General features: G+C 44.4%; 1 protein-coding gene across 3 annotated transcripts; it reads right to left on the reverse strand.

The window, feature by feature from the left end:
* dpysl2b (dihydropyrimidinase like 2b) lies at window positions 1-26,975 on the reverse strand. 3 transcript variants are annotated; one of them, XM_047569381.1, is made up of 15 exons: window positions 26,818-26,975; window positions 26,125-26,522; window positions 15,379-15,467; window positions 14,750-14,934; window positions 12,831-12,995; window positions 11,986-12,047; window positions 9,904-9,984; window positions 9,447-9,515; window positions 8,188-8,308; window positions 7,789-7,945; window positions 7,546-7,687; window positions 7,027-7,197; window positions 5,603-5,782; window positions 5,209-5,374; window positions 1-3,355 (listed from the first exon to the last, which is right to left on the reverse strand). In XM_047569381.1, the coding sequence occupies exons 2-15, from the start codon at window positions 26,389-26,391 to the stop codon at window positions 3,264-3,266; spliced, it is 1,947 nt and encodes a 648-aa protein (XP_047425337.1). In that variant the 5' UTR covers window positions 26,392-26,522; window positions 26,818-26,975; the 3' UTR covers window positions 1-3,263. The 3 variants fall into 3 exon arrangements, with proteins under 3 accessions (XP_047425337.1, XP_047425336.1, XP_047425338.1); XM_047569380.1 differs by lacking the exon at window positions 26,818-26,975 and having other exon boundaries at window positions 26,125-26,720; XM_047569382.1 differs by lacking the exons at window positions 26,125-26,522; window positions 26,818-26,975 and adding an exon at window positions 23,281-23,817.

Consider the following 26,975-nt stretch of genomic DNA (forward strand, 5'->3'; position numbering starts at 1 on the left):
TTGTTTCTGTTTTTTTTTCTTCTTTTTTTTTTTTTTTTTTACATCACCATCCGCGGGTTTTGACACTTTTCCCATAGTGAGCAAGAATCCCAGACACCCCACAGCCACCAAGACAAATACCATCACACAGTTTCACTTTCACAAAGGGTGGGGGTGGGGGGGAGGCTTACAGAGAAGGGGAGGGAGGGGGGCGACGAAATGGGCTCAGGAGCGAGAAGGTGTTCAACAGCATCAACAACCTCAGAGCAGAAGGAAGCTCCTCTCGGCCTGCAGCATGTACATACATATCACCCATATATCATTAGCATAATATGGCATAGAAAAAGCATCCAAGCTGACAGAGCATTAAAGGAGTATACGTGTGTGTGTGTGTGTGTGTGTGTGTGTGTGTGTGTGTGTGTGTGTGTGTGTGTGTGTGCGGGTAAACTGAGGAGGCATGGGACACGGCGAGGGTGCCAGCATTGACAGCTGGGTTTTATTGTCCTTAAGTCAATTCTTCAGGCGCTGCATCGCAGCGACGACTGTTTGGCGTGTGCCTCTACTAGTCTGCAGTGTGCTTTCAACCCTCACAGACTCTGGATTCCACACGACTCAGCACAGGGATTATGCAGCAATAATGCAGGACTGTAATGGAATAATTAAAAAAAGATGTGTGTCTGTGTGTGTATATGCGCAGAGCTGCATTAATAGCACCAGGGTCAGGAAGGGGTTGCCAGTGGCAACCACCAATCTGACACGCGTTGCCATGACAAACAAAAAAGCAGAACCCGGAGAGAGTGGAGGGGTCTGTCGCCACGGCAACAGCCAGAAACAACCAAAGAACTGAGGAGGGAGGGAGAGAAAGAAAGGAAAGGGAGAGTGAAATAAGCGCTTGCTGCCAAACTGTGTTAGTGTTTGCGGACTTCACCCTCACCTACCCTCCCAAGTGTAGTGGCGCGGTAACACTGCGTCCGTAGAAGACTGGTTATCTGGTTATCAAAAAATAAATAAAAGAAACGTGAAACGGTACACAACTCCAAACTCCTGACCTGCAAACAAAATCCTTGTTGTGTGATGTGTAAAGCTGCCGTGAAGATCCATTTGTCATACCTTTGAATGCTTTAGAGGCATTCGTCACATCCCCCTGCCTCAGATTACATATCTGAACGTATACATATCTATATATATGTCTATATATAGACACATATATATGCCGTTTGTAACGCTGACAGACTTTGCCTTCTACAGGCTTCCAGTTATCTTAGAGGGGGAGGAACAGTGAGGTTGAAAGCACAAACAGAGAAGTAATGTACGCCTGCGTCGTGTATGACTGTATACGTGCGAGTGAGTCAGGGGCCAGCTGCGTGAAGAACGACTCGCTCTGAGACCGAAATCTAAGGAGCAACTTTGGCGTCTCTGAATAGTTTTTAACAAGACAAAAGGCCGACGGTCTGAGCTCAGATCGCTCTTCATCCGCGACTGACCCCTGTTTGTGTCATTTAGTCATGGGGAAGAGAAAGGCTGGAAACGGCTTGGCTTAATGAAAACCAGATCATGCACACAAAAAAAGAAAAGAAAAGAGAAAAAAAATAGGAACAACAACATGTGAACGCACGGCCGGCACGGATGAAACCGCCACCCGGCAGCCGTGAGGAGTGCCCGCAGGAGCGTGCCGCATGTGCGTGTCCCATCCCTCGCACATCGAACATTTGCACACTAGTCAGAAGTACATTAGCTCATGTCTACTTTCAAGCGTAAATCAATAGTGCTCAGCCCTTAGGCACCTAGTTACAGAATGACACTAAAAAGCATTTTGACAACAAGTTAAAAACTCTAAAACGTTAGAACATTTCAACATATCGAGCATTTTTTCGTCTTTACAGGGGCTCTATCTGCAGAGTAGGCCCTACGAAAGCGCAAAATCTGGCACCTTTGAATCGGTTAATCCTGGCTATTTTACATCTTCCTTTTTTTATCTTACATCCTTCACTTACCTCAAAAAAAACAAAAAGAACATCAAAACAAGAAAAATAAAATCAGACTATCAGTACAACTTCTGTGGGTTTCAGGCACATAAAGAGTAAGAAAGGAAAGAAGAATCTTGATGAGTATAAAACGGTCACATTTGGAGGAGGAGGAGGAGGAGGAGAAACATTCCGTAATGTAAATGCACTGACTGGTGATGGACGGTTATCAGATGCTTCTACAGCTGTCATTCGAAATATTGGACCTCTGCGAATCACGGGAATGCAAACGAAACGGAAAAACAGTGTAGCTGCGTAGTGAATGGCACCTTCCCTGCACTTCTGAAGCTACTCTAAGAGGACGGCGTTAAGAGATAGTAAGGCAAGGAGACTTTTAAGCGACGGCGAGTACGACTTCATCTTTCTCCACCGATCTTTCCCCTCCCCTAACAATGACCTAGCACTATGCAGCGTAAAGCTTTATTAACTACCAGCCAAAGCTCCTTCTGTTGCGCAGGACTCTCTGCTCAAATCACAACTTACGTACCTTACCAAATCCACAGGTGAGACAACATGAGATCCAAGCCAAAGCAGCGAGAGTCTACAAGCATAATCTAAAAACCTTAAGGCCGCCCAAACGTATCAACTGCAGTGGGGTGTCAAAGACGGCAAAGTGAAGCGACTGAAATGCAACACAAATCACAGACAGTCAAGAGCTAGGAGGAAGTACTAGATTCTTGTCAGGTGACTAAACTGTAAGACTGTTGATTTTGAACAAAAGAAGATAGCAGTTTTGTACCCATGCTCCACCCTTTTCTATTCCCATAATCTAAATGAAGAATGGAAATACAGCAGACATCCCGCACGGACTTCATCCTCTTTTCTTAGCTGTGTTAATTCCGTTGGGTCTCATTTGACGCCTCAGTGAAAATGACGACAAAGCAAACACTGAAAGGAAACATGGCAGGGAGGAAGTACAGTATAAAAAAAAATCTAAATAATGCAGTCAAAAGTGCTCAAATAAAGAATGTTATCTTTTTTTTCTCTTTTTTTCATCATGTGAGGCAGATTTTCTTTGATTTTTTTTGTTTGTTTTTTCTTTTTTTTGTGTATGTGTGTCTAACAGTGTCCGCTAAGATCAGGTTTTGGGGAAGAGGAGTGGTGGGTACGTGAAAAAAGCTGCCGTGGAGGAGGAGGTGAAAGATCGAGGCCGAGGGATGGCGGGCTCGAAGGGTGAGGCGGCTTGTCCACCCTTCGGCCCCCCCGTTGGCCATCCTTCCGCGGATCTCCGTCTCCCCCTCGGCAGCCGGAGGCCCAGCTCTAACCCAGGCTGGTGATGTTGGCCCTGCCGCCTGGGGGCGCCACGATGCGCTGGGTGTTCCGGCGAGGAATGTTGTCGTCGACCTGAGCACCTGTGTGAGTAAAAGGCAAAGGTTAAAGGGTAAATGTAAAATGATCATTTTGAATTAATATAAACAGAGTAAAAGACTAAACTAAGACTAAAGATACAGACCTGACCTACTACGCCTAATAAACATGAACACATGTAAATTCCTGGTTTCCACATCCCCATGAAAAGGCAAATGCAGATATTGCATGCACAGTTCCATTCATCCTACAGCTGAGGGTACAGTCTGCTACATAGATAAGTTACTAATAGTATTATTCTAAAGATCTTTGGCCCTCACATGAAACGCAGAAAAACACAAAGTGCTCCCATGGATGACGTGCCAAGCCATATTAGTCTGCCTTCCTGTTACTTGACTTCCTGCCCTACGCTCTGAGAGCAGACATAAAACAGGATTTCGGGAGAATAATAACGGTAAACCTCTTCACGCAAGCTCTCCTTAAAACAAGCTTGTTCGTGACACACGAGCTCCCTGCGTGCACGCAATGTATAAAGTCCCGAATGCCAAAATTGATCTGGAGACGTGTGTGAACTATCCCAGAATTTTCCATCTTCCAGAAACTGAAAACTGTTGTCAAGGTTCCATTAGCCTGGAGAAACAACAGCAATAGCGAGCAGCAGCTAGCTTCGCTGGCTGGGTAATCCTGCTACCGAGCATTCCCTTTGAAGGAGATCTCATCACAGTGAAAACCAGGCGGGTAAGTCGGGGACAGAGACTCTAATTTGCATGGAAGTTGCTGCATAGTAGGGAGCAGACTGAGCTGGAGGCGTTTGTGTCATTGAGGGACAGGAGGACACTGGACAAACTGCCCTCCGTCCTTCACACCAACTTCCCCGGACTATAGAGGAGCAGTGGAGCTCATTCTCCAACAGACTCATCCAGCTCCGCTTCCACAATGAAGGACACAGGACATCATTCATACCATTCTCTATCCAGCTACACAACAACTCATCTTTCTGTAACAGCTAACTCCACATTATTAATGTAAATGCTTCTCTATCCATGTTATTGCATCTTATTTATCATTACTATGTTTATAGAGTACACTTACTTCTGTGTCTTTTTATTGTACATTTCTACAAATGGAAATATTTTTTGCTTATTTTATTTTTTAACTAAATTACACCTATTTTTCTTTTTACTACTGTATCTCTCAACAGTGTTTTATGTGCAACTGAGCTACTGTGACCAAGCAATTTCCCTTGAGGAACAATAAAGTCTATCTAAGTCTAAGTTAAAGTATAAAGACTCATTTAGAGTGCTGCGTGCTAGAGTACTGACATAGTTGCCGTAACCTGAGCACGCAGCCTCTCCTGGTGTGAACCATTTATACACATCAGTCTGGCTCGCTCTGTAACAACGCTAGTTGTCACAGTGTCTCTTTTTGCCAGACAGGTACATTTTTGTCTCTACCTCCTGCTTCGCTTTCAACAATGGCGAATTAAACTTTTGCAGAGATGGAGAAGCAGTCGAAAAAGCTCCATTAGCTACATTTCTGGGGAGGTGCACGTCAGCTGCCGCGCTAGGGTCTGTGCTGTCGTCATAGCTACGGCGTCGAATTGACGCAGACCACCCATAAGAAAGAAGTGGTATGCAGATTTCACTGGGAAGACACCCAATAAAGTCAGCAACTCTACATGGATTGAAAAAAAATTTGAATTTGTTGCAAAAAATTCACTTCTAAACAACTGTTATGAACTACATGCACAATGACTGGGACTCAATGACTGGGAATGGAGAAACTAAGCATACACTTCCCCCCAAAACTGAGCTCCTGTGTGTCTGAATTATGTAAAAAAACAAAAACAAAGCAGAGATTTTAGCTTCTAGACATTGTTGACAGCTGAATGACTGACCAGATAGGCTGAAGCCAGACTGGTGCAGGTTACGGACGGGCTGGCTGGCCTGCTTGGCAGGTGAGGTCTTGGCAGATGAAGCGGGAGTCATGGTTTTAGGGGTGACTGACACCTCGCAGACTGGACCATCGTACAGTCCCCTGGGTACACCCCTCAACTCAGCCAGCTACATAGTGGGAAACAAGACACAACAGTTACCGCAGTCAATAAATAACAAGTAACAAAGAAGTATTTCGTTCTTTAAAAAAAATAAAAAAATGGACACATTCTGGGCTCATTCCCTTACACTTTCCCTTATAATTCCTTCCTCCAGCGTGCTTTGGGGTTGTTGGCTGATCAATACCAGATAAAAAGACTAAACACAGGCCCTAGTGGAATGAAAGGAGCATTGTACCCTGCTGCGAGCCTTTATCCTCTTGTAGACGTAGTCGGGGAAAGGTTTGCGGGCCACGTATCGTCCCGAGCCCTCAATGGCGTGGAGGGTCCCCTCCTCCAAGACGATCTTGCCCTGGCTGATCACCACCAGAGGCCCGCCGCGCACCTCCATGCCTTCAAAGATGTTGTACTCCACAGTCTGTGAGCAGGAGGAGGGACAGCAGAATGAGATCCTCCACGGCATGCTACTGTAGATATGACATTGTTAAATATACACTTGTCTGGTGATTTCAGACTGGAACCAAATTCAAACGTCTGACAGCCGACAGCTGTGTTCCTGAGATGTTTTACTGCATCCGCTCGTCCACCAATGCGGATGTGTTGGACCGTAACAGAAATAACTTCAAAGCAGGGATGCAGTGATTCATCTTCTCCAGTTGATATTCCCCTATCTATCATTAGGATGATGTAACCTCCTGTAGCACATGCCTTTCACGGATTTATGAACAACACAGTCTTTTATCTGTAAAAATTACCAGCGTGATGTTAATGTAACTCAACTTACGCCAGAACGGGTGAATTAAAGTGCACTTAACCGATTTATTCCACGTTGCGTTCAAAGTCTTCCCTCGGGAATCAAATTAAAAAAACGAAAGCAAAGCTAAGTGTTCTAATATGTTCTATGTGGAGAAGAAGGTGGGTCGTGTGTGAGGCTCAAGTGTGTGGACAGGGAGTGTGTGGAGGCTTGTGAGCGCTCTCCCCTGAAAGCTACCGGAGCTAAGGCTGAGGTCATGGCAATCTGGCAGACTCTGAGAGCCTGAAATGAGATCACCAGTAGGCAGGACTGGCCTGTGACACACACTCACTCACAGACACACTCAAAATGAGCAATTTCTCCCATGAACACTGGTCCATCATTTTCTGACCAAGCGGAATAAAAAGAAACCGAAGAACAGGCTGGGATAAAGCAAACAGTGATCGGCCTGCTAGCAATCAGAAAGATGTGTTCCACTTGTCTGGCAGGTTTGACGGATGACATCACCCCCTCTGCGCTGTGTGAGGCCCACACCCTGCTCAGGAGAGGGCCGTAAAACCACCCATACAACTGACAAACCAATCGCTCTGACTGCCATCAATTACATGAAATAAATTACTCTTAATTGATTAGTATGACTGATTAAAATTATTAGTACCTAGACGCTGGTCTAGGTGGAAGGTACATATCTTGGTAACAGCCACATGAAGGCCGGGTCCAAAAGATTCCCAGCAAAACAGTGAAGTGTCACAAGACAGTCGAGGTTATTTACTTCAGCTGTTAATGTTGTGGCTGATGGGTGTATTTGCAGGCAAGAAGTATTACTTGCATGAATGTGTTGTTACCATGAGTGTATTTTTCACTTTAAATGTTACCATAAGTGTGTATTTTTTTAGTGAAGATCGTACCGAGTTGTGGGTCTTGGCAGAGATTATCTTTGTGACGTCTGGGTCCCAGAGCACCAGGTCAGCATCAGAACCCACGGCGATGCGGCCCTTGCGAGGGTACAGGTTGAAGATCTTGGCGGCGTTGGTGCTGGTCACCGCCACAAACTGGTTTTCGTCCATCTTGCCTGTCACCTGAAATAAATCAGATCCGACGGTTAGCGTCCTCCTTCCATTCCGTCTCAATTCATTCTTCTTCGCACCAGACATTTCTTGTGTGTTTATAGTTGTTCCACAGTTTGATGTAACAAACTGCTACACCCTAATTACAGTGCTCTGTGTCTACATGGATATGTACTTCTATATAACGGTAGCTGTGGATTTTCCTTTTAGCATCTGGCTAAGACCAATAAATGATAAAAAGCCTTTTACACTAAATCTGTATTGATGAATGGTTCACTTTTAGGGTGGGTAATAAGAAAATACAATTTGGAGGAATTAGTCACTTTCTACTATTAGAAAAAGACAAACAGATAGACGTACCACACACTTGTCCCAGATGATAGACATCCTCTCCTCAGAACCATTGACGCCCTCAGGGATCAAGGTGAAATCATCTTTGCCCACCGCACGCTGGGCAGTGTTGAAGGGACAGTGTGCACTTCCTGTCACCTGCAGGTCACCGCTAGATAAAAGTTAAGGAGTACAAACAAGATTTATTTCGTCACTCAGATAGAGAGCATTGCGACTAGCGTCCCCTCTTCAAATGTAGGGTGCCTTTCTTACCAGGAGAGCAGGGAGTTGAGATAGTCTGGTGTGGTGGGGTCGGGGCTCAGAGGAGGGGAGGTGACGTAGGCGGCCGCTTTGGCCCAGTTCTTGCTCCAGTAGTGTGACCCGTCTGTTCCCAGGCTTGCAGTGATAGGCTCGCCGTAGACCACAGTCCCTGTAAGTCAAATTCCATTGTAACATCAAACAAACAAAATGCTTTCAAGTCACTGTCACATGGCAGTGACTCACGTCTGTTTTCTGTTGAATCTACTGCAGGAATGAGCTTGACGGGAAATTCAACATTTATTGCATGGGAATGAAAAAGTTTTGTTTGAAATCTCATCTCTGGTCCGTTTCAGGTGGTGAGCAACTGCTCAGGAATCTACACTGAAGACGGAGGGATATCGGGTTTCTTACCCTTCTTCCTGGCCTGAGCGATGACATCAGCGGCGCTCTTGCTCATCACCTTGGTAATGTACAGAGGGCAGTTGGTCTGATTGGCCACGGTCACCGAGCGGTTGACAGCCTCCGCCTCCACCTGGTGAAGAATAAGAGATGAGGAAGGTGAAATGGAGTAAAAACTGGGCTTTCAGCCTCGTAATGCTTCCATCTTAAGTGAGAAGACCAGTGTCTGTCCACCTAATTTAAGTAAAGGAAGGGTTAAGGTGCTATATACAGTACATGAGGTGGGTACCCAGAGGGACACTGATATTCAGTTGCATTTAGGAGTTTAGGAGTTGGTCTGGAACCCCTTAGTTGGGAATTGATTATGCTCCAGCTGATGGCTTGGGTGGATTTTATGCAGCAATGGACAGAAGAGTAAGAGCATCCACGTCATCTGAGCACCATGGGGGATAATGCATGAGGTATTTTTAAGGTAATGTGCTAATGAAATGGCGTGTTACCAAACTCATATTGTGATAAGAAATGAGTCTGTCCACAATTCAGCTACCAATTCTGTTCCCCCTCAACTGCAACACCTGAGAAAAACAAGCGACGAACAGAAAGCTCCAGGCAGAGAGAACACTGTGAATTATTTAACTTCTTCGTAACTTATTTCACATCACGTGTCTTTTGCCATTTTTTTTTGCCTTTCTCCCGCCTCTTTAGCCGGAGGATTTTCATAACGCTTCCATGAAATCATAAAAAATAACACCACGGATTCCAATCAGGAACAGATTAGGCTGAGCAGGAGCAGGCATGCAACCTTCCCGCCATCCTCCCCCAAGACTGTAAGAGATTTGTATTTTACCTTGCCTCGGGAATAAGATAATAACCACAAGGAAAAAATTTAGAAAGACAAACCTTAATTATATGCGTCATTTCTAAAGCAGCAGCCCGTACATTAAACACAGATCTCTACTCGGTTTTCAGCATCTTGTGATCTCAAGAAACAACCGTGATTTATGCAGGAAGGATGCACTCTTATCAGAAAAGGTTCCAGGGGAGGATTGGTCACATTAATCATGTAAAAGGCAAGGATGTCGAAGTCTTTGTCGAGCCAGTGAAACACCCAGGGCTTCAGTGTAAAACTGTCAAGTGAACAGCTGCGGGGCCGGGAAAGGTCGTACCCTCTTGTATCAGAGCAAACACGGCGTGTAGGTGAAGTGATCCCTCAAAGCAACAGTTCACCCAGTATTCAGACAGTCGGTCAGAGTGGTGAAGCTGTGACTCACCTCCTCAGGACGGCTCAACACATGTCCTTCAGGCCCAGTGATTCCCTGCTCCAGGATCCTGCGTTGCTCCTAAAAACACACATGCACATAAAAAAATAAATAAAAAATTAAAAAATAAATAATAAAAATGAGAAATGAGAGATGTTGAGTCACTTGCAGGTGCACACATGTTCCCCATAATGAGCTTTGGCAGTAAAAGCGAAGTGTGGTCTCGACCTCCGTGGATATCCATCCTCATCTGGAGGCTCTTAAGACCGAGCGTTTCGTCATGACCGGAGAAAACAATGTGTCACAGCCTTTCTGTGCTCGCGCCTCGAGGCACTCAAAGCTTATCTTCCCTTTAACACCAATTCTGAGAGCAAAATCAAGCTAAGAAAGAAAAAAATAAAAACGCTCGCTCATCTCCGCATGGTGTCTGATGAGGGTGGGGGTGGGGAGGGGGTATGAAATGTCGTACCTCAGCTACAATGTCGCCATTCTCAGCGTGAACCTGAGCGATGGCTCCCAAATCGCGGATCACACTGAACACCTCGTACACCTGCAGCAGAGACGAAGACACAGTCATGATTTTTATTTCAACACAGATACAGTATCTTTTCTTTCTGTCTCTCCCTGAAAGCATGTTAAGTGATGAATGAGATCTGGTGTGAAGCTGGGGGAAGTACCGACTCCCTCAACTGTTCAAGGTGCAGCTTACGTCCACATATGCAGCAAAGACTTATGACGTTATGACCTCACAGTCAAGTTTAAATTTGATCTTTGGGATAAAAAATCTAATTTCATCCGTTTGTGAGAAATACTGTAACGATTACCGTGCGATTTGTTGGGTTGTGTCTGTTTTGTGGACCTTTCTAGTAACCATTGACACCAAACTTTACCACTCCAACTCTCAGTCCTCTATTTGGCTGGTAATCAGTCGTAATGTATTTAATGCTATCATGTCTCTGTGGTATGTTAGTGAGGTATTGGAGGCTATTTTTGTCAGCAATTTGTCTAAATGAATACTTGACTACTTAAATCAACAAAAGGCCTATATTTAGTTTAGTTGAGATTCAAATTAAAGTTATTTAATACAAAAAAAAGCAACAAATTATATCAAATGAAAAGCTGGGGCGGGAAGGTTTGACATTTTCCTTGACAATCGATAAGTCAATAAGCCTTGTGTCAGCACTGGATAATGGATTCCCTAATACTGTCTGAATGACTGAAATGTTTGGAGCCCAGAACTGTTTATAATCTGACGTTAATGATCACCATAACACCCTAACAGACAGTTTGTGTTTGCTATTTAAACAGGATTCCGATTTTCTGACAGTTTTCCCCTTCAGTTTAAAAGTTTAGCTTACAAGCAGAAGAAAAAAAAAACAACGTCCCAATGAATGAGTCATCATCTCCTAGCTGCCAAACACGCAGCGATGAAGAGGCATCAGAGTCTGAGACGCGGGAGAGAAAATATGATCAACTCTGGCTTGCGCCGCCATGATTCCTCTCACACAGGTGCAGAGAGCATCGCGGATCTGTTCGCAAACTCCTTTCAGACGAGATCAATTCATTCTAACCGTGAGTCAGAGAGTCGAGCTCGGAGATGTGGCTTTCATTATCCTCTCACTCTCCCGGGAGACGAGCACTGACACTCACAATGAGAGCCGCGACGCCTCGCCAAGACAAACATGCTCACGCTCTAAACTCATGCTTGTAGGGTAGGATGAGAGCCAGAGCCAAAATTACAACGGCGATGTTATAATTTCAGACTTACTGTGGGCTTCTAATATCTGCTTCTTTTTCTCCAAGGTATTACTTAATGTCGCAGTGTTGCCAGGAGCAGTACGTCAGACAACATTAAACAACACATCAGAGTGTTTTTTTTCATTTACTTTTCAAGCACATTTCATGTAACACTTATGATGGACTTTAGACAAAAAGCAATAGTGGTTGTTACAGCCACAAGTTTAATGTTACGTTCAGTTTCCATCTGCACACACCAAGACATCAGGCGTAACATTATGACCACCTCCCTAATATAGTGCAGGTTTCCCTTGTGCCTTCAGAAGGGTTGGTATTCATCAGAGAATAGACATGGACCTCCTGAGGGCGTCCTGTGGTGTCTGGAATGTTGTTAGTGGGGGCCTTAGGGTCCTGTGGTTCACAGGGGGCTCTGTGGATCATCCCACTGATACTTGATCAGTTTGGGATCTAGTGAATTTGAAGGCCAGGTCAGGCTGAATCCTGCTGGGGATGTAGGAATGCTACATGATGATACATGTCCAAGTAACATCCACACGAATGACAGGAAAGTTTCCCAGCAGAACATTGAATTGTCACAAGACGGTCGGTCGGTGTTATTCACTTCTCCTGTCAGTGGTCATAATGTTATGTCGAATTTTTTTATTTTTTGCAATACTGTGAAAAAAAAATCTTTAGGATGTCTATGCTGATACTGATTCTGAGATATATACACAATACAGAATGAAATTAGCAGGAGCCCGAGAAGAAGTAAGAGGAGGAGGAGGAAGAGGAAGAAGAAAAGAAGAAGTCCCACCTGGGCATCAGTAAGCTGGAAAAGATCCTTATAAGCCAGGTAGACAAGGAAAGAGTTGACACCTGAGGAAAACAACACAGAAAGCAGAGGGGGGTTTAAAGCAGGAAAATTAGAAACTATTAAAACTGCTTCATCGTGAAGCTCCGGTGAATGTGGCTTTACGTAATAATAACAGTAATGAGCAAAGACAGACCCAGCGGTATAATACATTTTTTCCAGACGTGTGTGGTCAACCCACAGTTTTTAAAAGCTGCAGCTCAGTTCTTATCCTGAAGTTGGTCCGCAGCAGAGAAACTCCCTGATCTGATGGGCCGTAAATTAGGCAAACTGGAATAAATACAGCAAACTGTATTGTGCAATATGACCAGGTGCGGTGGGCATTACAGCCTCTAGAGGCCGCCAGTTAGCTCTTTGTCATGTATCTGCCTTGCTCTGCATTTTGTTTGCCTGAAAAAACTCTAAAAAACTTCATTTGTGGCGAAAAACATAAAAACAAAAGTTCCACACACATGGGCCATGAAACACAGGGTAAATAACAATGAAGGGCAGCTTTAGATAATCAAGTGATTTAGTGTAGAATGATAAGATTACTGGATTTGAAAGGTTAATACATATCTAGTAAAAAATGTATCAAATATTTGATTGTGGTGCTTTAACATTAAAAGGTTTTGTTAATACTTGGTGTAACACTTGTAACATGCTGCAGTAATGTTAGAGTGCATCCGTTGATTGAAATCTGTTTCTTCCTGAACGCATTTAACCACAGCTTGAGCTGAGACAAAGCTGCTGAAGCATGTTCACTTGAGAAAACCAAAAATGGCTTTTCGTTGTTTCATTGGTCGTACCGTGATCCTTCACCAGCGCCTCCATCTCCTCCTGGAGGCCCCTGTGCCACTCGGTGATGTCGATGTGCAGCGAGTAGTCGCAGCAGGACTTGCTGTCTGCCCACTCACGCCACTGCTCGAAGGACGAGATGAGGCTGACACCGGGCTCGGGGACCACGTGGTCAACTAGATGCACAAGAAAACAACACACAAGGTCAAACAAAATCACCAGAAACTAATATTATGTTTTATCCAAATGTATTTAGAGCTAAATGTGTTCCAAATGTGTGTCAAGTGACAGCTTGCAAATTGAGTAAGTTGATCCTTTAAATACGTGACTGCTCTATCTACAAGCACCAGAGGCAAATATCTGCTCACAGTTTCCACGACAACATCACAGTCTTCATGTTTTCTTTAAAAACACATCATGACTGCAAACACTTCCTATGTTACATTCTTCAGTCACAAATAACTAACGAGCAGTTTGTTCGTAACTTTATGTCCAGCTCCCTCCCCCCTCTGCGCTGATGTTTAGATGGATTCAGATCCATTTTTTTAAGAATGCCTAACATGGAGCGTTAAATCCAATTCATTCTCTTTCCACGTCTGTCAAGGTGCGCCCGTCACCAGGCTGCAGCGCGTTACATCCCGCTCCAGACCACTGTGACCCTGGGTGGATCTGCAGCAGTCAGCTTTAAGCCTGAGGTGACAACAACACTAGGGGAGGGGATGTTTTTGCTGCCAGGGAGAGAATGGTGTTGCTACTGAGTCAGCAGAGGGAGGGTCACTGCAACATTTGGAGACATAAAGTTTCCATTAAGCCATGTTTTCTTTTTACATTACATCACCTTTATAAAAGAAAAAAAAATCTTCAGTCAAATTAATAACTACATTAAACCAGTGCTGAGGCTGGGAGTTGGTAGCACGTACATGCTAGTTTATCATTTATTAGACATTAACAGAGTAGCAACTTTATCTAAATAAGCATCTAAAAGTCTGACTCTGTTGAGGACAACAGTGTCCACATCTTAGCCTGGGAGGACTGTCTGCTTAGAGGAGGAGTAAAGGAAGCCATCTACTTAATATTGGAACAGAGGACTGAGACATCCCTTATCAGCCACTTACAACACAGCCTCGACATCTGTCGCCAAAGAGTTTCAGCTCGAGGTTTCAGGCTGTTAATGGGTCATTAGAGAACCAGTCACTGTGAACAAAGAGGATACCTCCAGTTTAATCTGAAAAACATCCTCTAACTGCTGGTGAGTAGGCGTACTTAAAGGGACGTGTGAGTTTTTTTTGCCCACAAATAAAAATCTAAACCCCCGCCAGTCATTTACAAATGTGGTGAAACGTCACCAAGAAAACTCACACAAGTCCAGTGGTCTTTGTTTTATTGCTGTGGCCCTGATGTTAAGAACTTTGCAGACATAGTATATACAGAATATAAACTAAAAGTAACATACAGGAGGAATTCACTATAAACAGGTCTCAAATAATGTTATACTACTATAACATATACTATAATACTTCAAAGTGACTTAAACCGCATGCCTTTGGAGAGAAGCAAAACCAAAGAGAATCTTGTTTGAGATTTGTATGAAAAAAAAAAAAAAACACGAGACTAAGAATTTTAACATGTGCTTTATGAAATACCAGCAACCAAACTGCTGTGTTTGTGTGTCCACAGGGACGGTTATTTCACTTCCTGCCTCTGAGTGCAGCTCTGGGTCCTCAGACCAGATGGACGGCTTCATTTTTTTGGCTCAGCCACAGAGAGGCCTGGCACCCCTCCTGTTGTCATTGAGACATTTTAATTAAAGCCAATTAGTAAATGGAGAATCACTGCGGGGAGAGACGTGCTGCTGACACCGGTTTTCTTTTGATTCCACTGGTGAACCTTGAGTCACGGGCAGTGGGAGGATTGCTGGTGCATTACTTACTGATCATGGTGGTGCCTCCAGCCAGTGCGGCCTTGGTGCCCTGGTAGAAGTCGTCGGCGGACGTCATGCCTCGATCGGGCATCTGGAAACGCGTGTGCACATCGATGCCACCCGGCATCAGCATGCGACCGTGGGCGTCGATGGTTTTCACCCCACCGGGCACGATGAGGTTTTCCCCAATTTGCCTGAGAAGAGAAAAGACCATGTATTTAAACACCTTAGCAGTGTTATCCATACTGCTATTATTACTTATGTTTTAACAGTTTCAATCTCTTCTAGCTTTTTGCTTCTTTCTTTCTTTTCAGTGTTTTTAATATCTGATGCAAATGTTTATTTTTTCTGTTGACAATTCATTGTTTTTTAAAAAATTTTCCCACGGTCAATTAACAAATTCAGAATTGATTATTAAAAACCATCTAAAATGAGTCTGTCATTTATGTGTTATTTATCCCAAAACACTTTTCACCCAGAAGTTAACATATATTCCTAGACATTAACATCAAATAACATTCATGAACCTAAATTCAGTTGAATACAAATTTGTTTAAGAGTTATTTTTGCTTTAGATATTGTATACGTTTGTGCCGCAGTGATGGCAGAGAAGAAGCGCAGAAGCTCCTTAAACTCACTTGATGACTCCATCCTCCATATAGATGTCAGCACAGAAGGACTGGTCATCGTTCACTATCTTGGCTCCCTTGATCAGGAGACGGTCGCTCTGGAAAGCAATAGAGATGATTAGTGGCTCGCGCGTTTAAAAACATTAACTCTGTCATCGGTAAGGGTTCAACTAAAGCTGTGTGAGTCCCTGGTAGGGTTTTAGGGGGATTTTATGGACGCCCATAAAGATACGCTTACGAGGGTGAGTATCCGATTTGGCTCAACTGCAAGTGGGATTAAAGGAATGTGATGAATGGTATTTTTGGGGAATGTCACACAAATGAGTGGTCTGCCTCTCACAACAAAGCATAAATAGTCCAAACCTGCAGAATTTACTGAACTCTGCAGCCTGTGTTTTTTCCTTTTGTGTGCAGCGTCTTACACGCACCAGAAAGACGCACATACTATTCATTCTGTGATATACAGCATGTGAGAGCTGTGACATCTGGAGATGAACCAGCTTTTTGTGTGGATGCTTGAACTGTGATTGTAGAGAGCAGAACAGAGACTGAAAAAAAGGGGAGAACGGGAGATGAAGAATAACAATGTAAAAATGATATGGCAGAAACTTGGAGTGTTGCTCTGATGAAAAAACTGTTTGGAGGCTGCACAACATTTAGTCTAAAGCAAGCTCTTCGAAAAAGGAGGAGGCACAACAACTGAGACGTTTTCTCCGTTCCCCCTCTTGCTGGCGGATCATTTCAGCTCTTTTGGAACAACAAAATTAGGGAAAGCATTCACTGTTGGGACAATACAGAGACGCACCCATCTGTCCTCTTCATGAGAGTTCAGTGACGGACATGAGAAAGGGCCAATCAGAGCCTCGACCGTGTAATCAATCATCCATGCCCACTGCTGTGCCCCTGTGTCTCAGTGCAGGAGGGAGGAGGAGAAGGGAACGGGGTTGGTGGGGGGGTCTATAACCTCCCCCTGTCCCCCACTTTGGAGTCACCCCGGGGGCCCTGGCCCTCTCACCAAAAAGGGAGTGGCAGCTCTGGTCACAAGGACTCCAGCATCCCCCGGCTAACAAAGGCCGCTCTGTTTGAGCTGCTGCTACTAGCTGCTACCCGGCCAGCAGCTCTGGCCCCTGAGCACAACTGCTGCGCCGCAGGCTCCACCCCGCACCAGCACGGCCACCAGCACACACACACTGCACAGCTCTTGTTCAAATGTCACTCAACAATTGAGATATATTTCAGTAATCAGAGCGCTCTGACACATTCCTTCATCCTTATATCAGGTTTTCTGCGCATGAGTAAAACTCCCCATCAAGCAAATACAGTCCAAACATTAAGCGTTAGGTGTTTTGGTTTGCTTTACTCAAACCATTTTTCAAACTGAAATACCAGCTTGTGTCAATAGTGTGATATTAGATTCTGTGCCATTTTGATAACTACAGTTTTTTTGTGAAGATTAATCAGATAAATAATCAAAGGAATAATCAATAACAGGAAAAGTTGCAAAATAATCTCAAAAGATTTAGCTGTCTACTTCTATAATACTGTGGAGACATACGATGTACCCAGTCTCTTTATACTCAAAATGTTCTTTATGTTAAATTTGGAAGTTATCGTGTTCATTCAACCTCAACCAGCAGTGAATCCCGTGGCATCCTCTTGAGAATCAGGTTGACAGCCAAAAGCCTTTAAGCAACTTTTTTTGTTCAGGTGACGTGACCGCCTGGAAGCCAGACCGACTTCCGCACTCACAAATGTTTTGTGGCGGAAAGTTGGCCTGGAGTCTCTCCATTGGGAACCGATTATGCTCTGGCAATCATATCATTTGGGTGGGCTTTCTGCGGTAACAGACAGAAATGTTGAAACAACGTAGCCATGCACACTGTCGCAGTTGAATTTGTTTACAAGAAAATTGTTGCCATTGGAGAGGTAAGCTAACGCATCTGATGTAAAAGACATTGACAGTAAAATAACTTTAAATGGTGTGCATTTAACATCAATTAAGGCGTTAAGTAAATCATAGTAAACTATTACATACATCCAAAGTCCTTAGCGACTATGCGTCTATGGAGCCTTACACTAACAACAACATTCTCACGGACAAGAGGAAGGCGCACACACACACACTTCACAAACTTCAGCTGACAACAGCAGATCTGGAAAATGCTTTGCAGTTGTAATCCGAAAGGTGTGGCCCCACTCTGACAGCAATGATGAACCAGTGCAAATAGACGGTGTGGTAATCTACGATCTGTCTGGAGCAGATCCCTTGCTCCGGTTGAGATGCTGGCCTCCCTCCAGCCCGCTGCTGGCCTGATCTCATCTCTACGAGAGCTTTGAAATATGCCGATGCATCATGTGCCTCATCATGACTGTCATTATCACATTACTCCTTGGAGTTTGCCTAGACACCGCAGCTCTTCTTGGGTCAAGACTCATATTATTATGTCCTTTTAGAAACATTTTTTTTCCCTTTCTAATCTGAAAAACAGGGATGGATTTAAGTGCAGAGGATGATTCTGAAAGATGTCTAAATGAAAAAGTGTCTTTAGCATCAGCTTCATCTGCAGCACAGTTGCTCTGATCTCTGAATCCAGACTTGTAATGCCATAAGACAATCCAAATGTGTCAGAATTCACAGGGGTTAAAGAGTATTCTGATTGTGCTGGATCTCTGCCAAACATGACAGTGAACTCTCGTTCATGGGAACGTCTAACAGAGCTCACAAACAGGATGTGGAAAGAAAGCTCAATGGGTTCATTGTTACTCAACTGCTGTGTTTTCATTCGTGATGACAACCAAACTCTCATTGGCATGTCATGCCAAGCTACTGCTGTTATACTATAGAATGAATTCAAAGCCACTACTGTACTTTTTGGGAGGGATGATGTTTTTAACCTTCAACCCCACCCTCACAACCTTGTTTCCAAAAACAAAATATTCTGGTACTTCTAGCTAGCATTAGACTTCAAAGTAGTAGACTTGATGCTGTTGGGGCTGTTGTACATATACATAAGAACGCATGCTAAGCGGATATGAAGCTGAGCAACCTTGGGGTGCTGTGAGGTGTTCCTTGATGACAGCAGCCATCCTCAGCAGGATGCAGCCTGACACAGGCATGCACACACAAAAACGGCTTAGGAACAACTCAAAAAACATGAGCAGCACAAGGTGTTGACCTGGCCTCCAAATTCACTAGAACTCAGGTAAGGGAGGCTCCTCCCCTAAAGCCAAAGCACCCAAAGGCCCCTTACTGGTCTGGGGGCATGCTGCATGTACGAACAACAACAACAACAAAAACGTGTAGTAAGCCTGAAGTTCGCATATAGACACAAAATATGTGAAACATTTTCTTTTGCTGTTATTCATCAACAGCAGTTGGTTGTGTCTAAAAACTCTGCCGCTTAACAGTAATAACAACGGCGCTGTTGCTAATATTCGAGCTTTGTTTTAGGTTTTCTGTGTTTCCTGATGGAAGCATATGGCTGATAAGCTGCTAAATGCTCTGCTTTGTTCACCATGCTAATCGCTAATCGTGTTTGTCTGTGCTTGTATGCCGGGCAGGCCGAGTAAAGCGGGTTAGGGTTAGGGTTAGGGTTAGGGTTGCCTTAGGGTTAGGGTTTAGGGCTCCTTTGTAGGAAAGAGCTAAAGAGCTAATAGTGGCAGGAACTGAAACAATTGAGGTCTGTAAAACCCTAAGCTAACAGGCTAAAACGCTCCACAAAGCCCAGGAAACCAGCAGATTCAATCAATAATTCTCTGCAGGTTCTTTCTTATTATACATGGTCATGTGACACATTGTTAATGTAAAACTATTGATTATAGTAGTTTTACTACAGGAGACACTCTAACGCTGCTGTGTTTGAAATGAACAGACAGATGATGACGGCATGTGGTGATATTGATTAATCCCCCGTTACACACAGGCTCATCAATCACAACTAGGATTATAAAAATCATGTAATGTTCATAACAATACCACAGCACCACACAGGTGAAAACTGACACACTGCACCAGAGAAAACAGAAGCCTGACTGAGACGACCGACTTTCATAGAGTCAGCTTAGGCGCCCAGTAAAAAGGTTAGCTCTCTAGCGGTGTTACGCGTAACCCAGCAACATGGTGTGTTGTTGTCCAAATGGAAAATATCCTGGGAACAGTTGTGAAGTCAGGTGGAGAACGCTGCCAGGTCAGACATTTAGCAATATGATTTATGTGTGCCCTGGATTAGTTAAAAAGCAGCCTGCTACCAAAACCGTCTCCATACATGTTCAGACCGCTGCTGTAAAAACACTCAGAGCACTCGCACTTTCAAAATAACTGGCAAAACAGGAAATAAAGTCATTCCCCGAACGGTAATGTGCACCATGGAGACAGAAATACACCACAAACTGGATACTAAAATCTATCAGAGCTGTGTTTTTATTTGTATTTATAAGGCAGACGCTGGGAGCTCTGGATTTCACTTAAAATTCACAACATTTTTTCAAAGCGCATTTTTTAAAAGTTCAACTGAATTCTGTCTTTGTCCGTAAAAACACTTGATTCGCAATTAAATTTTCACTGGAATGACTAAAACGTCAACCTCAATTTCTCCAATAGCATCTCGTCTCACGCAGAATAATTTGTTGACTATAAAACGTTTCTTAGATTCCACCATTAATGTCTGACTTAAACTGCAAAACCATGCAAAATCTCTCTTTTTGTTTCAACAAGACATAACTTCCCATCAGGCCTAGTGACCTCTAGCTGCAGTCTGCTAAAGACCCAGCGCAGCCGACGCCAAGGTGATCCTGTTACTGTACAGCATTCACATTCTGATAAATCCTGGAGCTGGAGCTCACGATCGGTGCATGTTTTCTTTCTGGCTTCATGAATGGGGGAATTGTGGATGATGTTGAGTGTTGTGGACACCACGCTGAGCCCATGGGTGGCTGATTGGGACGCCGGCTGTGTCTGTGTGTGATGTTAGCAGAGACAGCGCTGCAGGCTGCTCTGCACTGTGCCCCCAACGACACCAGCGACGCACAAACACACACTGGGCTGCCACTGGGGACAACTACAGTAGTACAGGTATACTAGCAGACGGCCTAATGATCTCTCATCCCCAGAGAGACTCATAGACTTTAATCCTAGGGCGTCTTATAATAGCCTCAGCCTATTTTTACCTTCCTTTAATATGTACACTGGTTCTGTCCTTTTATCTGTATTTATAACCTGAACTAAGTTGCACTTGCTTGGTGCGTAAATGGTTTGAAATGATTAATTGATTGCGTTGATGCCAGACAGTCTTTTAATCAATAAGGTTGTTATCAAGTAAAAAAAAAAAAATCAAAATATATTAATTCGCTGATTATTGATTATTCTTCTTATAAACCGACAGGCCGTGATAGACTGGAGACATGTTCATGGTGGCAAGCAGTTTATTATTATTTGCAGTGTCTCCAAAAGTCCAAAAATATGCAATTTAAAATGAGATGGAACTAATAAAAGTCTGGGAGTCTGCATATGAATATCTTAAATAATTAATCAATGATCAAATTTCACTCACTGGTTGATGATTTATTCACTAATACTGAAAAACATCTTTTTTTTAATGAACTCAAATAAGGCATTCGACAGCGTTTGGCATTTTTAAATGCTAAACAATGAAGTGATCCGTGGCTAATCACACCAATAGCACCAAAGCTGCAGGACCCCTTTGACTCAGCCGCATGCATCTGAATGTGTACTCACAGAGAAGCTCCAGTTCCAGGTGGCGAACTTGCAGAGGTTGATTCATATTTGATGAGTGCTGCCTTAAGTACATCCGTCCATCTGGCTGAGAGCCGGCTACACTGCTATGCAGACACCGGTACTCCACCCATAATGACTGCTAAGTGACTAGGACGGATTTATTCAGATTCAGCCTAATGTGTAATGTAGACTGATTGGTGCAGGCAGAAACGCATCAAACACACAGAGTTCATTTATCTCTCTTATTGAATAAAACCTTAGTTTTTATTCAATTTGACCTCATTCGCTTCCTGTTTGGTCCAGTAAGCTCTTCCAGCCCTCGCACAGCGATGCCCGTCCAGTAAAGAGGAGCAGCAGCTACAGATGTACAGGCTTGCAACCTGAAACTCGAAGGACGTTCTCGTGCGCCTCCGCTGCAGCCCCCTGCTACGCATTCATCGTGCTCCTCCCTGATAGTGAGTGCTGAGAGGGCTGAAATACTGAAAGCGTGTCTCTCTTGCTCTGACCCACTTTTTCTTCCATGCATTCAAGAATAGGCAGTCTATCCATTTAAGTCTGACTTAATCGCTGTTGGCACTACAACGTCTACTAATCCTCTGATCTCTCCGCTAACCGGCTGCTGCGCCTCAAGAAGAGAGCACAGAGGAAACTGATTGATCCAAAATCCAAAATCTTTTGTCATCAGGGATTCGTGTGACACTCGTATATTACAGCTAGTGGCCCTCTTTCTGATTAGCTTCTCTCCATCCGCAATAAGACACTCTTGAATGCTTCCACATACATACCTTGGATAAATCTGTGTCTGCTTTGATATCTCTTTTACAAGTAGCACGACTGAAGCCATTGATTATTTTAACCACACCTGTCTCTGTGTTAATGCGCAGAGATAATTGTCATGTATGTACTCGTTCCATTCACATGCCCATTCTGATCAAGGATACAGAACTGTCAGTCATGATGTGCTTTCGCATCTGCCAACCTGGGTGGCTCAGACAGCGTAGGAGAAAGACTGGGTGGATTCTGAGGAGGGGTAAGAGCCAACGCCTGACCCAGATCATGCCAGTGTCATGATCCATGATGTTTTCCTCAAGGACTTTTGAAGCGTCAACACAAGTTGCCATAACTACTCCTTCATCCCTCTGGGCGTGTTCCCAGGAGGCCCTCTGGATAATGATGTTTCATATGAGGCTGAGTGATTCATTAGTGAAAGCCCAAAATAAGACAGCACATCTCCATTTGTGTGGCTTTTAGTCGGCATCTTCTGAGACATATTAACCTAATTATTTCACTTCACCCACATCAGGATGAGAAGACTCCCTGGTCAGCTCGGCCTCCTTGCACCTTCCCTTCATTGCACAGCTGAGAGAGAAACATGGAAGGAAATAGGACCCACTCGCTGTCCCCTCCCCTCCCTTCCCTTCCCTCGCTCCCTTCCCTTCCCCTCCCTATTCTCTACTTTCCATTGAGCCGCCACCATCCCTGCAGCTCCGCTATGAATTCAGGAAAACGATCTGCCCTATGGTGACACAGTTGGTGTGTTTTAATTGCCAGTGTCTGTCTAATTATAAAATTAATGAATCGAACCTTTCTCCTCAAAAAAGCGCAGGGAGAGGTAAAATCCAGCCGCGAGCCGCGCGTTAAAGCGGATGCGGGGACGCATTTGCTCCACCAGTTGGTGTGCAGTGATACCCGGCCACCAGACACACCGTCTAACAAAGACCACCGGCGTGAAATCTCGACTGTCACGCATACCATGCACGAAGACTGGAGGACCGGGTGCAAATGTGCAGCAGTAACACACATTCTCACTATAAACCGTGGCTGTGTCTTATCCGGACACGAGCACTTGTCGCAAAGATGCTGCAAAAACCTAAAGATTTGAGTGTCCCTACACAAACGGGGCCTCACTGATCCATCGATCCCGGGGTGCTCCGAGTCCCGGAGAATCGGATTTCGCAATAAAAACGTCAACGTGTGAGCAAAATGTAAAGAAGAAGCCACTCCTGAGGCCGTGCGCTGCGGCTCTCGGCTAAGATTTATCGAGGAGCGCAGCGGCGCAGAGACCATGCCGCCCCGGTCACATCCTGCACCCACACCCGCAAGGCCCACACGACCCGCCACCGGACACTAGCCTAGATTCACTCCCAGCGACTCCGGCGTTACACCAGGACACTCACTGTGATGCGAGGGATGTTCTTCTTGCCCTGATAGCCAGACATCTTCACCAGTGGTTCGCCTTGCGCTGCGCCGTGGACCGCTATCGATGCAACGGGATGTGCGGATTACTGCCGGCCGCCGGGATTGTATTGAGGATGATGGTGATGATGAGGAAGAAGATGGTCGCAGCTGATCCTTGGGAGGCCACAAATGGAACGAATCGAACTATCTGTCAACTCCGGATCGCGTCCTGGCAGCCTCCCGGTCACCGCCGATGCACCAAGCCTTTCCTTCCCAGACGGAGTCAGACAAGAGGGGAGGGAGGGACCGCTGGAGAGCCTCTTCCCCATAAAAGAACCCCACAGAGCATGCGCAGAGCCTCGCCCTGCTCCATTGACAGGAGAGGGCCACTAATGCCATCAATTGCTCTCCCTGGATTAGGAGAGGCAGGGAGTGCAGCCTGCAAATACCCACCGACTGAACAAATGAAGGATCACAGCAGCCATCTTAACTCAACTCACTTTATCTCTCCCGTCTTTATTTTATCAGAGCAAGGAAAAGACAAATCATTTAACCTGTTTCTATCTGCAGGGAGCTGTGAGATTTAGACTTTCCCAAAGCAGACTGTAGATGAGACCAGTAACAATAAACTGAACCTGCTGAAATAAATTATTATCTCCAGTGATTTATTGTTTCATTTCAGTATGTGTGAACTCCTGCTTCTTTTTCCATCTTTTACCAGTGTAATAAAAACGGAGAAATTAATTATCACTGACATGCTAACACTCTGTGACAGTTACATATTCAGCTTTTCTTCCAAGAAGAAAAATACAAATGTTTAGATAAAACTTTGTCATATCCCGAGGAAAACCCCTTATTTGATCACTTACATTAAGGTCATCTGTAAAAACCTTTACAACTAAGGACCTGAGTGTAACTAGAAAGTTGGTGCTGAAGAAGAGATTTCTAGCTCAGAGTAAAAAAAATTGTTTTCACTCATGAAAGACCTCTAAAGATCTATCTATCTATCTATCTATCTATCTATCTATCTATCTATCTATCTATCTATCTATCTATCTATCTATCTATCTATCTATCTATCTATCTATCTATCTATCTATCTATCTATCTAACACACATATGTATATATTTGACAAATCACTGCCAAAGGTGACAAATTTTATCTAACTAATCCCACCAAAACACTTATCAAACGATTACTCACAGCATATGATCACAGTATTGCTGTTTGTATTGCAGGTTTTCTGGCCTTTATGTGTGACCATTATTAAATATGCACTGATGTTCATACATTTTCAGAAATTTGAATACTTGCCCCAGGATAATTCAAAATTATTGTTCATCTCCATTTTATTCACAACTGAGTCATATGTTTCTACGGAGGAGACTCTGGACATTTATTTTTAAACTGTCTGAAATCTGAAAATATGGTGAAAAGGCAATCTGTTTTTGCCATGTTTTTAGTATTATGACGTGTAGTAAATCAAACTATGAATGTAATATGCAGACGCAGAGATTTAAAACCTTCAGGATACACAGAGGATGGGAAAATAACTGGGGTATTTGGTGTATGCGCTGCAAAAGGGAATATTTCTGGCTGTGACTAATGATACGTTTTGGGAAAAAGAAATGTGCAAATGCAAATTTTAAATGTCCAATAAACAAAGTGTAGTAACAGTGAATGTTTTTTCCCCACAAGTCAAATAATTGAAAAAAAAGAAAAGGAAATTGTTTTGTAGTGTATCCCTTTAAACACCTGTATGGGGTGTACCAGCTGAGCTCAACCAGCTGAGATTGGCTTCAACCCCCTCCCAGCCCTCGAAGGACGAAAAATAAGAGATCATTCTAGATTACCATGTTAACATGCAAAACTTGGATAGTCAAATACACGTGCCTCTGAATTGTTGTAAAGTGAAACTGAAGGAAATGAAGATGTCCTTTCATGTCACACTTTCTCAAGCTTAACCCGAGAACATGGGCTCTAAACACCTCGCCGAGGGCATTAAGTGCATCTCTTCGACTGCTGACATGACTCATACGCAGGAGGAAGTTGCTGTGCATGTACGCCTTAAATATAAGAAAGTAAAGCGTGCATTGTGTGGCTAAAGATTCCAGTCAATACGTAACACGACACCAAGGCCTAACACCACCGCCCCAAAGCTTTCAACAGCATCCTGAGTGTTTCATTATTGAGTAAAGGAGTACTTATACTATTAGTACCAAGGCGGGTCACCCAACACCACAACCTGCATAACTGCTTCAACCAGCCAGAGAAAAGTTGACAGATTTTCCTGCAAGTCATGCAGAGCAGCCCCCCTCTGTCCATCAGTCCCAGCAAAAGACCCAGGGCCCCGCAATGGTGCAACCGTTCATGACATCATGCAAGCCTCATTTCCAAGCAGACATGGCGAGTGATAAGCATTTAGATTTTCTTTTTCTCATCCAGGTCTTTTAGCAAATGCTAGCTTCACCACCAGAGCGGCACTGTGCAGCGGAAAGAGGAAAAATAAATAAATAAGTAAATAAAAATCAACACTTGTAACAGAGCCACTCCCTCTGGCAGCTCTGCATGATCCCTCAGCCCTCTCTATTACATCGGGATGCATTCTGGGAATTGTAGTCAGGGCAAGTTGTCTGGCATACACAAGGCTGTATGAGCTTAAACAAACTCAGCTGAGTGGGAGAAGCGCTAATTGAGAGACATTTGTGTGAAAATGGCGCAGAAAAGAGGAGAGCTGGATGAGAGCATGGCACGTGAGAACAAGCCAGAGAAAGGTTTAAAGGCTGGGGACGAGAGATGCGTGAAGGTGCACAATAAGCAGGCAAAATAAAATAAAAATTACCCGTTTGTCGTCCAGATTCTGCAGCGCTTCTTTCCCAGTGCTCTCCCGTATCTCCACCTTCCTCGGCTGGGAGATGTCGGTCTGTCGGTCAATGACTCGCCCGTCGCTCCTGCCTCTGCACATCGAGAGAGCGTCAAAGTCCAGCGTCTTGCTGTCCGTGGAGCCTTCCACCGGGCAGAACATGCCACAGAATTTCTGCCTCGGCCTGGCGGGGCTGTCAGAGCCCATGCTCTTGAAGAAGGCAGGCACTTCCCCGGTGGTAGACATGCCTTGTCAGGTTTCTTCGAGGTGTAGCTGCTCAGATGCTCACAGTCTCAGCTTCCTTCTCTCTCTTTCCGCCAGCTCCGCACGCCTGAACAGACACCGCCTTTGCTGGTTCTCAAGCGCAGGTGGTCGCACTGTGACAAAAGCGCAAGAAATGATCTCTCAGGCTAATTCTGCACGGGCGCACTGCCACTGGTAGAGAGACATCTGATGGAAGAGAAAGATGCGAAGCGAAACCCTAGTGGTTTATGATCCCCCTACAGATCAGCAACAATTTCCAACTGCTTACTCATGAGTCTAAATTAGCTCCTCACCTACAGTCAGTCTCCCCGCGCGAGTTATAACCCCCCAGCACTTGAGGGAGAGATCTACAGTCTCGCTTTGTCAAAAATACAGATCCAATAAGCTTTAGGAGGAGGAGGGGATTACCTGGAGCCTGTGTCAACCCGTCCAGAGACCTGCGGTGCCAAGGAGCGCATCAGACCTGACTGACCGGGAGTGATGGATCCCTTCTTGTCCAAACGGAACACTTGTTCTCCACAGAAATCTAATTCATCCGGGTACGGCGTCCTGCCTGTCAGAGACTA

Source organism: Mugil cephalus, chromosome 19 (genome assembly GCF_022458985.1).
Source record: "Mugil cephalus isolate CIBA_MC_2020 chromosome 19, CIBA_Mcephalus_1.1, whole genome shotgun sequence".
In the NCBI taxonomy this organism is placed as follows: Eukaryota; Metazoa; Chordata; class Actinopteri; order Mugiliformes; family Mugilidae; genus Mugil; species Mugil cephalus.